At 37.0% G+C, this 13,336-nt stretch overlaps 1 protein-coding gene across 2 annotated transcripts in view; it reads left to right on the top strand.

Moving 5' to 3' along the window:
• smap1 (small ArfGAP 1) overlaps positions 1 to 13,336 on the top strand; it is a 101,835-nt gene that overhangs the window by 59,242 nt on the left and 29,257 nt on the right. For both annotated transcript variants that reach the window (NM_001126910.1, XM_012962730.2), the window contains 1 exon segment: positions 10,007 to 10,088. In NM_001126910.1, the coding sequence (NP_001120382.1) occupies positions 10,007 to 10,088 (82 nt within the window).

The raw sequence follows: 13,336 nt of genomic DNA, 5'->3' as shown, positions 1-13,336 counted from the left end.
CTCTTTTGACAGCTCAGCCCGCAGTCCCGGATTCTTACTGAAAAGTCCCTCATTTCCCTTTGATCTCCTGTACTAAATGCTAAAAAAGATATAAATGTTTTTCAAACTTAATTAAAATGTAGCTTTTGGCAGAGAACCCAGAAAGTTAACAAGCCACACCTGCACTTAGATACAATTGTAACTAATAAGCAAAACAGGTCTCTTGGGGGAACTGAGACTTGCCACTTGAAGGGCAATTTCAGCTTTTTTAACAAAACTAAAATAACACCTAAAACAAGACCCCAAAACCCCCAGAAATGTGTTCTTATGGCTTTATTTACATAGACCTTTCTGATAAAGCTTACTTAGTTTTTACCTTTCCTTCTCCTATAAGGGGAAACTTACCTTCTCTGTTACACATATGACTCTTAATACCTAAAACATGTAAATATTGGTTATACGAATACCAGGGCAAAGATTTTCGAACCAAGGCAAATTTGAAAGACAAACTTCTCCCGAATAAAATGATGCCCCATATGTAGGTGGCCACCAAACACCCCAAAGCAGGGGCAATGCATAAGAGCAATTACAAAAAATTGTGGGGACTGCGCTCTATTTGTACTACCTGCAGGGTTTGCCCACCCCTGGTATAGGATCACCAAAGTAATGTATCTGGGATTTAGAGACACCAAAATAACCGTACGTACAAATTTGCATGAATGACACTCTAGCTAAAGCAAAACATACCCACAACTTGTGTCAAAACAACTCCTAACAGTTACCTGACCCCTGAGTTAATATATATTTTTAAAAGCGACAAATTTAGCGTGGGCAAATGTTTTTCCTTGTTTTGCCTTGATACTGGCCTTTCCTGTTTATAAAGAATATCCTTGCAGGTACTAGCAGTAGGACATCCAAATAAGTTTCAAGGCAACCGCTCTGACACTCCGAGAAAGAGTTCTGTTGCACAAACTGAATATATTCTGTCAACCTTCTAGCCTACCTTTTTATAACTTTATATTCTGCATATAAAAAATCTTTTCTTTCATTGTGATTAAATTTTGAGATGTAATGTTATTACTGGTAGTCCCTTTGCCAAAATTTCCATCAGTCACTATACCAGGCTAAGCAGGATTTTGGAGTGGGTGGTAAATCCCATGTATGCTATGTTTTATTATTATTTTTATGGTTTTATAGCATTGAAATAAACAAATATAAAATAAATATTAAATAAACCCAATAGGCTTGTTTTGCCCCCAATAAGGGTTAATTATATCTTAGTTGGGATCAAGTACAAGGTACTGTTTTATTACTACAGAGAAAAAGGAAATCGTTTTAAAAAATTAGAATTATTTGCTTATAATGGGGTCTATGGGAGATGGTCTTTCCGTAATTCGGAACATTCTGGATAACAGGTTTCCAGGATAAAGGATCCCATACCTGTACCCCTTAAGTCAAAAACACTCAAAATGTGCTTTTTTCTAGTCAAACTCTACTCCTTGTGCACACATGACAGGCAGATTCAAGATATGGAGCGGAGTGGGGCCACAACTTACTGTGTGAGCCATACACCTAAGAAGTCCCTCAAGAGAAACGTCAGCCTTCAAAAATCAGCAGTTAACCCTTTAAGTACCAGCCGAATTTGTCATTTCAGTTCCCCCCAGTGCCAGACGTTTTTTAAGCATTTTGTACTCATTCACTTTAACAATGTTTTTTGGTAGGAAAACCTCCATGAAACTAGGGAAACTTTGTACAATATCACACCAGTGGAAAAGCGTTTGTAACAGTTGATGCAGCATAACTTATATGTAAATCTAAAATATCCCCTCATGTTTGGTATTTTTAGAAACTGCAGACCTTCAGGTTTCTAGGTGCAATCTAGTTTTCACTCAAAAGCCGAATGCTTTTTGTCAGTGCATCGTGAAATTTGAAATTTTTTTTGCATTGTTGTTTTTTTTCTAAAACGTAAACTTGGGCGCAAGATCAAATGTGGATTTGGCAAAAAAAAATCTCAGAAAGATTTTCGAACAAACTTCTCCCGAATAAAATGATGCCCCATATGTATGGGTGCACATAAAGAGGTGGCCACCAAACACCCCAAAGCAGGGGCAATGCATAAGAGCAATTACAAAAAAATTGGGGGGCAGCGCTCTATGTGCACTACCTGCAGTTTTTCAGTGTTAACCCCCCTACCTGTGAAATAACTGCAGGCCGCAGTCCCTTTCAGAAGTCAGTGCTTTGGTCAGAAATCAAGGAAAAACCAGATGCAAACCTAGATTTCTCCCCAAAATCAATCTGCAAGTTCCCCTGAATAAAACGATACCCCATATGTATGGGTGCACATAAAGACGTGGCCAAATCAAATTACGAAAATGCAATAAAACCATTAAAACAATGAAAGAACAATAATTGCAATGAAATCAGTGGTCAGAGCCCTGGATCCACCAATGTCACTAAAAAACCAACCTTTTTTGGGGCACTAAACATGCAATAAAGAACAATGCAAAGAAAACACAATAAAATTTGTAAAATCCAATAAAATCACCTAAACCAACAGAAGATCTACCAACGACACTGCAGAAGCAACCTTTTTTGAGGCACTAAACACGCAATAAAGAACAATGCAAATGTAATAAAATCAATAAAACCACTAAAAGCAATGAAAGAACAATAATTGCAATGAAATCAGTGGTCAGAGCCCTGGATCCACCAACATCACCGCAAATTCAGCACCCAATACCAATAGAAAAGTTAAAATGCAATAAAATAATTAAAAAACAGAAATCAATCGCGAAAACACGATAATTATAGATCAGAAAGATCAGAAATAAAGTTTTAGTTAAAAAAAACACTGCCAAAGAAAGCAAAGAAATAAAGAAAAAAAAAAAGTGTGTGTGTGCTTGGCAAAGTTGTCTGTAAGTGTGTATGTGTGTAAAGTGTGATAATGAGAAAAACAGAAGAAGAAATAGAAAAGAAAAAAAAAATAGACGGTTTAGATAGAAATAAGCAAAATAAACAGTGGTGTAGAGTTGTAGTTCAGCTCACCCATGGCAGGCAGGCAATCAGGGGCAACCAATCCAGCAGGAAGGCAGCAGGGGGTCCAGCAGTCCACGTGCAGGCAGGAAAGTAGGAGGTGATGGAAGGGGGGGCGCTATTTAAAGGGACAGCAGTGGACACGTCATCATCGTGTGCCCACTGCTGTCATTGGCTGGGGGACCGGATCGGCGCGGATCGGGGAGCCGATCTGTGACTATGTCCTTCAATGCTCGTTGCCTAGGGGGATGTGGGGGGTTTACAAGCGCTGCGCTGCTTTAAAAGCGAGCACAGCGCTTGTAAACTCGAAAGGGCTGTAGGGCTTAGATTCTACATCCTGTGGCACTTAGATACTTTGGTACCCAGGACGTAGAATCTACGTCCTTTGGCACTTAAAGGAAATTAACACAAGGTCCACGCCTGTGGTGCCTAGGGTCGCCACCTTTTCTGGAAAAAAATACCAGCCTTCCTATATTTTTGCCTTTTTTCCCTTTAAATAACATTGGCAACAAGCATCGTTTTTGTCAAGTGGCAACCCTAATGATGGCCAAAAATGTTACGCCAAGTTATCAATTTCTCAGATGGTCATAGGTTGATGTTTATAATATTTGTTTGAAATAATATGAGGGAGCAAAGTAACTGGCTTTTGGCATTTATGATCCAATAAAACAGTGTTCTTATTTTTTATTCTAACTAATTTTTAACTTTAACAAGAGTATACATTAGTTATATGAAAATTGAAAATTGAAAGTGCAAAGGACAAAATTACATACACTATTTCATTTGTCTGAATACTACAAGTATGGGATCTATTATCTATCTGGAAAGGTCTCAAATGGGGGTCACTGACCCCAGCAACCAAAAAACTGTTGCTCTGTGAGTCTACACTTTATTGTTACTGTTGCTTTTTATTGCTTATCTTTTTTATTTAGGCCATACTTTATTCATATTCCTGTGTCTCCTTTAAACCACTACCTAGTTGCTAGGTTAAAATGGACCCTATTAATCAAATAGCTGCTGCAATTCCAAACTGGGGAACTGCTGAACAAAAAACTATATAATTAAAAAAACGCAAATAATAAAAAATGAAGAACAATCACAGATTGTCTCAGAATAACACAGAAGTTAATTTAAAGGACAACGAAAGGCAAAGTCTTTAATCGCTTAACTTGTACCCCAGGCTGGTGCCCCTGTTAGGAGAAAACAGCACCAGCCCCGGGGTACCTGGAGCGATGCGCTTCCTCCTTCCTGCTACGTTAAGCTGTGACTGTGAGTCAGGCGCATGCACAGTAGAGTGAAAAAGCCAACTTCTCTGTTAAAGTTCGGCTTTTCACTCTACTGCGCATGATCGTGCGGCGATACAGGAAGGAGGAAGCGCTGCTGGTACCCCAGGCTGGTGCTGTTCTCTCCTAACAGGGGCACCAGCCCGGGGTAAAAGGTAGGCGATTAAAGTCACTTGGTGGTGCCTAACATTTTGGCACCCCTAAGTGACTTTGCCTTTCCATGTCCTTTAAAGGAGAAGGAAAGGCTATGTCACTTGGGGGTGCCAAAATGTTAGGCACCCCCAAGTGACTTAGATCGCTTACCTTGTACCCTGGGCTGGTGCCCCTGTTAGGAGAAAAAAGCACCAGCCCAGGGTACCTGTAGGAAGCGCTTCCTCCTTCCTCTTTCTTCTCCCGGTGAAATCCGTCGGCCGGCGCATGCGCAGTAGAGTAAAAAGCCGACTTTGTTTTTTAAGTTCGGCTTTTCACAAGCGAATAGGAAGTAGGAAGCGCTCGCTGCTACCCCGGGCTGGTGCTGTTATCTCCGTGCAGGGGCACCAGCCCAGGGTAAAAGGTAAGCGATCTAAGTCACTTGGGGGTGCCTAACATTTTGGCACCCCCAAGTGACTTAGCCTTTCCTTCTCCGAGAGGGAAGGCAGGCCCCCAGTGATTGTAATCACTTACCTTTTACCCTGGGCTGGTGTTCCTGTTAGGAGAAAACCACACCAGCCTTGGTAGCTGCAAACCAGCTTTTCCCTTTCTCCTTCCTTCAGGATCCTGGGGCCTGTGCATGTGCAGTAGAGTGAAAACGCTGTCTTTTTGTTAAAGTTGTTAAAGTTGTTTCACTATTCTGCGTATGCACATGCGGCATGAAGGAAGAGGATCTCTGGCTCACAGCTACCTCGGCTAGTGCAGTTTTCTACAGGAGCACCAGCCCGGGGCAAAAGGTAAGTGATTACAATCACTGGGAGTTACCTAACATTTGGCATCCCCCAGTGATATTTACCTTTCCTTCTCCCATAATGTAGGGCTCTATAAAAATATTTTGCATAAACAAGCTTATCTGTAAAACCCTGCTTAATCTAAATAAACCAATTTCATAAAATTATATTTTTTTGGTAGTATGTGCTATTGGGTACTCGTAAATAGAAAATTGCCATTTTAGGAATTAAAGGCCACATCCTGGGATCATAGGATTCACAGTGCACACAAACAAGCCAATGCACACTTACATGCTAGGCAATAGGATGGACAGAGTTCTGTTTTTTTTTCCTTCTACAGTGAGAGCAACATTATTTCTGGTCATGTGATCTCTGAGGGAGCACACAGCCCATCACTAAATGGTGGCTCAAGAGAAAGGATATAAAAGGGCAATATTTACTGAGATATATGTTCCTGTTTGGCAAGATTCTTTTATAGGTCACTTAACAATATAACTTATCTGTTGATTAATTATTCATTCTGGGGGTACGGTTTCCTTTAAAGGTAAACTACCCATTTTAAGCTACATAAATCCATGTTGGTGGCAAAATAGTCCAATTGTGTTTTTAATGTTTAAATGTTATTAGTGGCCTTAAGGCATAGGGATGCAAATTACAGAAAGATCCCTTGTTTGGAAAACAACAAGCATTTTCTTACAAATTTTTAAACGGTTTTGAGGTTATTTTAAATGTAATTACTGTTCTCCCAAATTATACATCTCTATACAGTACAACCCTTTGATATATTATAGCTAATCACTCCCACTCTGTATACATGTGTGTATGTTTTCTAAAAATAATGACTGCAGTAAAATGGTCACAGAAAATGGATATTTTACGAGCATGTAATACCTGCTGATATAATAATAAAACAGCATATAGCTGGGCTATATGGTTCTGATGCAGTAAAATTGGGTTTTGTATGCAACAGATGTGATTACTTCTGCTTATTGTTATAGAAGGTGTTATAAGATAAGGTTATGAGCAGACAAGTAACATTTGCATCTGCAGGTCTGCTGTGAGGTCCCAGTAAACTGCCAGCATTAATTTTTCTCCTTGTGGGAATTCTCAACTGTTTATGTAATCATTTATAGCTTTATGGCAAGCTAGGTAATAGGTGTACAAACCCAATTACTTTATGCACAAGAGCTACAATTCCTATTTAATGAAAGCAGACAAAAGCTTTAGTTCAGTCGGCATATGAGAATTACAAGCCCTAGTGCAGTAATTGGAAATTACTCTCAGTGGAAAGCAAATGAAGTCAGTATATCGTTTTGGCCAGAGAAAAATACTTCCATTATTTGTCCAAACTATCAATTGTACTTGTTCTTTGTTTTATGAACATTTTCAGAGATAGACCTCTGTATTATGTTATGCTTGGTTTGATAATTGCTGAAGTGATGACAAGTGTATCCTTACTATACACGTACTATCCACGGTGCACACTAATATGACCAATGTAGAAACAACACGGATAGCCACAGAATTTGTGCAATTAATTTTTTCTCAGTGTGTTTCAGGAACAAATTGTTCAACCACATTTTGTGAATGCACTTGTAAAAGGTAAACAGAATTTCTGAATTTCTGCAGATAAATATCTGCTGCTTCTGCAATAGAAAAATTAAAATCAACATTGCCCTATAGATTGTAATTTGTCATTCAGTAGTGCCCAGTAGGTTTATTTTCTCTGCATATTGCTGTTTCTTCGTACTGGTTGGTATGTAGTTAAGAATAAATGAGCTTCTATGGGATGCTGTTTTTCATAGCATATTATATAATGCATAGTTGTAGTATTGTAAGAAGAAGTTGTCAAGATACGACAGGATAAGAGCAGCTTGTCATTCTTACTTAATTGGAAGGTTTTGAAAATTATTCAGAATAAGCAAATGAGTGTAACGATAAAAGAAGCCTAAATCTATAACCTATTTGCATGCATGTTTTATAGTGATATTTAGGACAGTTTCTAAGCCTGGGTTAAATTAACATGACTTTTTTTTAAAAAAATAGGCATGTGAGTCTATTTTAAAGGTGAAAGAAAGATATAATCACTAATGCAAATACAATAGGCACATCACGGTGATCTTAATTGGTTACCTAAGACCCTGAGCTAGTGCTTCTGTTTGCTGAAAACTACTATGGCCTAACCCTAAAAAAATTATATTCCCCTGTGATTATGCCTTTCCTTCTCCATTAAAGGAATACTGTCATAGGAAAACATGTCAGCAGAACAATTGGAAGGTAGCAAGATAGCAGCTCCCAGTAGATATCAGAATAGCACTCAATAGTAAGAAATCCAAGTCCGGCTTGGGACTCCTCCAGTTACATGGGAATAGGAGAAACAATAGGTTACCTGAAAGCAGTTCTGATGTGTAACCCTGGCTCCTTCTGAAAGCTCAGACTCAGGCACAATGCACTGTGATGGCTGCCTACACACCAATATTACAACTAAAACAAATTTGTTTGTTCAAGAATAAAATGGTAGAGTTAATTGTTTGCTATGTAAAAAAAAGTAATTTAGAAATAAAAAGTACGCCATAAAAATGATGACAGAATCCTTTAAAGTAATACATTCTGGAGATTTGGTAACCTACTACTGAAATTCACAGGTGGAAAAGTGGCATTGCCCATATTATGTCTTGAACCAGGTAGCCCATTGTAATAAAATAGTCTGTTTTTGCTACTCTACACTACAGGCATAAGTATCTGTGTCTTTTTGTTTGGATGTTTTTTTCTATGCAGTCACCATACTTATTGACTATTTTTGTTTGTTTCTTTTATAAACTCAGTATGCCTAATTTTGATTTAGCCATTCATAAGCTGTAATGCAATGAAAACTGCTACAACTTTGTACAAATGGTTAGTACTTTATACCTGTGATTTATTGATTTTAGAATGTGAAAAACAATCTGTGCATTTTGGCATCTTATGGCATTTCATCTAATACAGCATGGGATCCCAAAATATGGGGATGGTCCCTCGGTCAGATTTGGAGCAATGGCATGGGTGCTTAGCCTCAGGGAAAGTTAGGATAAGGGGTGCAACAATAAGGGGCCTATTCACTAAGGTGTGAATCACGAAATCCGATAATTTCTGATGATCGAAAATGTCACATTCTTTTTGTTTGAATACGAAAATTTCGTACTTACGATCCAAAAGTTCTGAAATTTTCGTATTGAAACGATCATTTACGTATGGCGATCTGATCTGACAAAATTTTTGTATCCCAACGATTGTAAACGGCGCAAAACCCTTTCTGACTTTGACCCTTCAATGCATGATGTGTGAAGCTTTCAAAAGGACTCAATGGCACTCTGCAGCTCCAACCTGGCCAAAAGAAGCTTGAATGAATTCCGAAACTTTCGTACTCGTTGTGACAAATATGATTTTGTTGCACAAATTGTCGCTCAAATTTTCAAAGTATGAAAAAGTTGCGGAAATTAACGAAAAAAATTGCAGAAAATACACACAGTTCTAAAACTTAAATATATGAGTTTTTACTATTCGGCCCAAATCATACTTTGATAAATCAGCCCCAATGTGTCATCCTGAGGCAGCCTAGCAAAGCTTTTTACTTTTTTAGTATCTGAGAAGGTCAAGGTGGGAGCTGCATTGCTATTGCAGGTAGTGCAATTGCGCTTTCTGCCCTAGAAGAGTGAGATTTATGATTTTCGGCTCTTAAAGTTGCCAGGAGCAGCTTTTTGCCATCCATATCAACCTGCAGAGCCACCACCTTAGGCAAGCTTTTCAACCTGGTCTTTGTTACCTTCGATATCCTTGAAAAACCAGATACATCAATGTTGTCCTCCATCTGTTTGCTGGTTATAACTACTACCATAATGGCTGTGTAAGTTTTCAGTTATCACATTTATGGTACAAAATAACTTATAACTGTGTGGAGGTCACAAAAACAAATAATGATGTTAGCTACCTAGTAGCATCTGCATTTTGCATATTACACAAATCTTGTGACCTAAATATAATGACAGATATGAATAACCTAAATTTAAGCAGGTCTTAATTAGGCTATAAAAAATAAAGGCAAGTAGTCCCTTGTTGTACATGCTCATAATTACTGCGAGATAGTATTTACCAAGCACATTTTTTATTGTTATTAAAGGAATACTGTTGTAACTTAATAGGTCCCTTTTATTAAAATATATATTTTGTTAGTAAATTAAATATATACGTAGCAAAACTGGATTGATGGTTTCAAACAGATGATATATATTTTTGCATTGTTGTCACAATGGCAGAGATGTTTTTGTGTGTTTTGCCTAAATGTGTCCATTGCTAAAGAATTTGTGGTTAAACTCGGCAAACTATGCTCTGGACCATACTTTTATTGGTCGAAGAAAATGGCAACAGTAGTTTCTGCCTTTTTTATTGGGTTGTGAGTACAACAAAGCTCACTTGAATGGGTAAAATTTCAGTTAAAAATATTGAATTCATTGTGCTCTGTTTTATAATTCATTTTATGTTCTATTTTTTTTCTATACTTTATTTAGCATTCTAATTTTTATAACTTTCTAATTTCATCTTTTATCCAGAACTGTGGTTGTGTTTGTCACATTTTTAACACCTTTTTACCACATGGTATTTGACATCATAATTGTAACACAGAAAATATGTTTTAAACACACCACATATTACAGAGAGGGTCTAAATATGGTTTCCATGCTTTAATGAGCGTTAAACTGTATTAAGGATCTATTCTGGGACTTCTAATGAATGGTTTTTGCTTCTTTTTCACAGGTACTGAAAAAAGAACTGCCATTAGAGGTTAAAGCCAGCCCAAAGAAGTCTCCTGAACTGACCGTTGATCTGTTGGGGCTTGGTAAGTAATAAATAATGAACACTCGTCATTGTTACATTTTAAAATGACTACAATGAAACCTTTACTGAATGGAACATCATGCTTTTATCTACCATATGCCAACTGATATTGTTAGCTGAGCTTGGAAGTGGCATGATTAAGTCTGCTGAGAGCCTCTATAAAAGAAAATGTTTAATAAGGGGTCTGTATCTGTCAGCAGCGCAGTCTTCACCAAAATAACAGTAATGAGCTCCTTAGGGAAGGAAAAGCTATCAAAGTCATCTTCAAAGAACTGCTGGATAATGACATTTCAACATTTAAATACAGTTTTTTTCTGTGTATATAAAATATAAGATACTGTGGTAGTGTTATTGTATGCTGTCACCTGTGCAAAAGTACATATTCACTCTATTTCACTAGGAGAATCACCACCGCTTTTTTATAAATTGAGTTCCTTTTCAGAAATATGTTATCAGTAATGCCGAAACAGCAGGTAGCATTGTATTTTTTGTGTTTTTTTTTCTTAAATTAAGTTACATTACTCAGAGCTGTGAGAAAGAATCCTTTGTTTTTCTTTTAATAATAAAAGAAAGTGTAAGCAACTTCCCCATATACACTGTGAAGTAAACTTTTCAATTGTTTTAAAGTTATTTGTAAATATAATCGCTGGTAAAAGCATTGTTTGTTTATCACTTTCTTTACTCTGTTTGACTATTAAAATAACAAAACAGGAGTAGTAGTTTACCTCTAGATCTGTTAAACTGTTGTAATATGCAGCTGTTTCTTTGCTGGTGGGCAAAGCACTAAAAATGGCCCCCTATGACCTTTTGTATGTGTGTAGTGACAGAAATGTAATCGGCCTGTCCCTGTGCTTTCAGTTGCCATTACTTTTACAAATAACTTAACAAAACCATTGAAAAAAAATGTTTTATAAATTTGTATTTGAAAGTCTGTGAGTCTTTATTTTCTTTCACTAAGCACATAACAATTTTTGTTTGGATCTTTATGAGTCTTATTTGCAAGACAATTTAAAGACGGTATTAATGAAAGAAATGGTGTTCTGGTTTACCCCTCATCTAAACCACTATTTTACAAGATAGATTACTGATAAGACTGTATTGCTTTCTGGTTAGTAAAAAAAAAAAAGGTAAAAACTAAAAAAACTTTATCGGACCAGGCTACGTAAATATAGCCATAAATGCTTACAGAACTGCTGCTCTGAGTCCTCTGTGAAAAGAAACGCCACATGAGCCTGAGCAGCTTGCTCCTCTCACTCTCCTTACTCCCCCTCCCATCCATGCTGTAATCTAAGCTGACAGCTGTTCCAGGGAGAAGCATGCAGACAGGGAACTGACAACAGACTAAGTTAAAATGACAGTGCTTTCTTAAGCAGTCAGAGAGAGATTCTAGGGCTGTTTGCTCAGGTATGGTAAAGCTTTCTACAGAATAAATATAGCTTTTCTAGCTTGCACTATTGTGACTAATCTATTGTCAATAAAATGCCTTGGTGGCTTTCAATTTCCTTTAAAATGGCAATTTTCTATTAAGCATTAATCAATGGCACATACTACTAAAAAGGTATATTTTTATGTGCAGCTCTGAGAACATCAAATATTTAAAAATCTATTCACTTCAAAAGCTGAGTAGTTCTGTAAATGTTAATTTATTCACTGATAGAAATTTATTGAATGAAAAATGTAGCCAGTGCATACACTGTCATTTTAATTTGGAATTTGCAGACATACAAATAAAATGTCAAGACCTTTAAAAAAAATCAAGTTTGTCTTATTTAGTATTCCATCCTGTAAAAACCATGTTGCAGTTAGAAACCTGGAACACTTTGGAGGTGGGCAATGTACAGGTATGGGATCCCTTATACGGAAACCCATTATCCAGAAAGTTACGAATTACAGAAATGCTATTTCCCATAGACTCCATTCTAAGCAAATAATTCTAATTTTTAAAAATTATTTCCTTTTTCTCTGTAATAATAAAACAGTACATTGTACTTGATCCCAACTAAGATATAATTAATGCTTATTGGAGGCAAAATAAGCCTATTGGGTTTATTCAGTATTTAAATGATGTTTAGTTGACTTAAGTTATGGAGATCCAAATTACAGAAAGATACCTTATCTGGAAGACCCTGGGACCCGAGCATTCTGGATAACAGGTCCCATAGCTGTACTTTACCTTATTTGAAAACATCCCATATGAAAGTGAGTTCCCATCTGAGCAATCTGCAATCATGCAGTTATAATAGAAGCAGTAGGGCTTTTTGCTTTTCTTTCAGTTTTTCTTTTACTTTTTTTTTTCTGTAATAATACTTTATTTCTCTAATTTATAGAGGTGGAATACCCAGTGCAAATTTGGGTAGCCAGTTTATGTTATACTTAACATCTCTCAGTTGTTTTGCTTTGTCATAATAAGAACCAATGCTCTATAATGTTTATAATGTTTCTAATATGTATTGTTTATTGTAACTATAAAAAGCTATACTGTAAAATATGTGTAATGCTCCTTTCCTGCTCGCTGCCTTGGTGGTTCTGACTTGAATCAATGTAGCATAAGGCAACTGATTAACTAACCTGTAAATTAGTAGGTCTTACTAGAATTGTATTTTTCATCAAAATGTACCTATATGTCCTTTAGACCATTTTGCTCAATTTGAGCTCTGTTTATGCCGTGTCGCATTCTGACTCACTCTTTTGACCCTTGGGTCTTGTCAATAAGAGATTGCAAGTTAAATACTTGACTTACAAGAAAAATCTGGCAGCTTTGCTGTCTGCTTATACCAGATATACTTTTTTTTTTTTTTTTTTGATGGTGCTTTTAACTCATTCCTCCCTACTTAATTCTGCTTTTCACCTTCCTTTTTGCCTTCTTGCACAAACCTGACAATCTTTGCTGGGACTTTCTGCAAGATTAACCTTTCAAACCCTAGTAATGAACTAAGATTGTTTGTGCAAGAAAGACAGGCAGCTCTGGTTGACATGCAAGAGACATGCATAAATAATCAGTAAGTAAGAGAAGATAAGTAAAAAGCTCCATTAAAGGAGAAGGAAAGGTAAAAGTAACCTTTATCAGAAAGGTCTATGTTAATACAGCCATAAGCACTCACAGAAAGTTGCACTGCATCCTCTATCAAAAAGAAACAAAGGATTTATTGTCTCCTTTTTTGTGAACATGTTTTCAGTATCAGACTTCCTCTCTTTTAGGGCTTCAGGTGTGCTCAGTTCTCTCCTTTCTCCCTCACCCTTCTCCTGCTC

The sequence above is a fragment of the Xenopus tropicalis genome, chromosome 5 (assembly GCF_000004195.4).
Source record: "Xenopus tropicalis strain Nigerian chromosome 5, UCB_Xtro_10.0, whole genome shotgun sequence".
In the NCBI taxonomy this organism is placed as follows: domain Eukaryota; kingdom Metazoa; phylum Chordata; class Amphibia; order Anura; family Pipidae; genus Xenopus; species Xenopus tropicalis.
The sequence above is the reverse complement of the archived record's forward strand: the minus strand, read 5'-3'. Positions and strand labels throughout refer to the sequence as shown.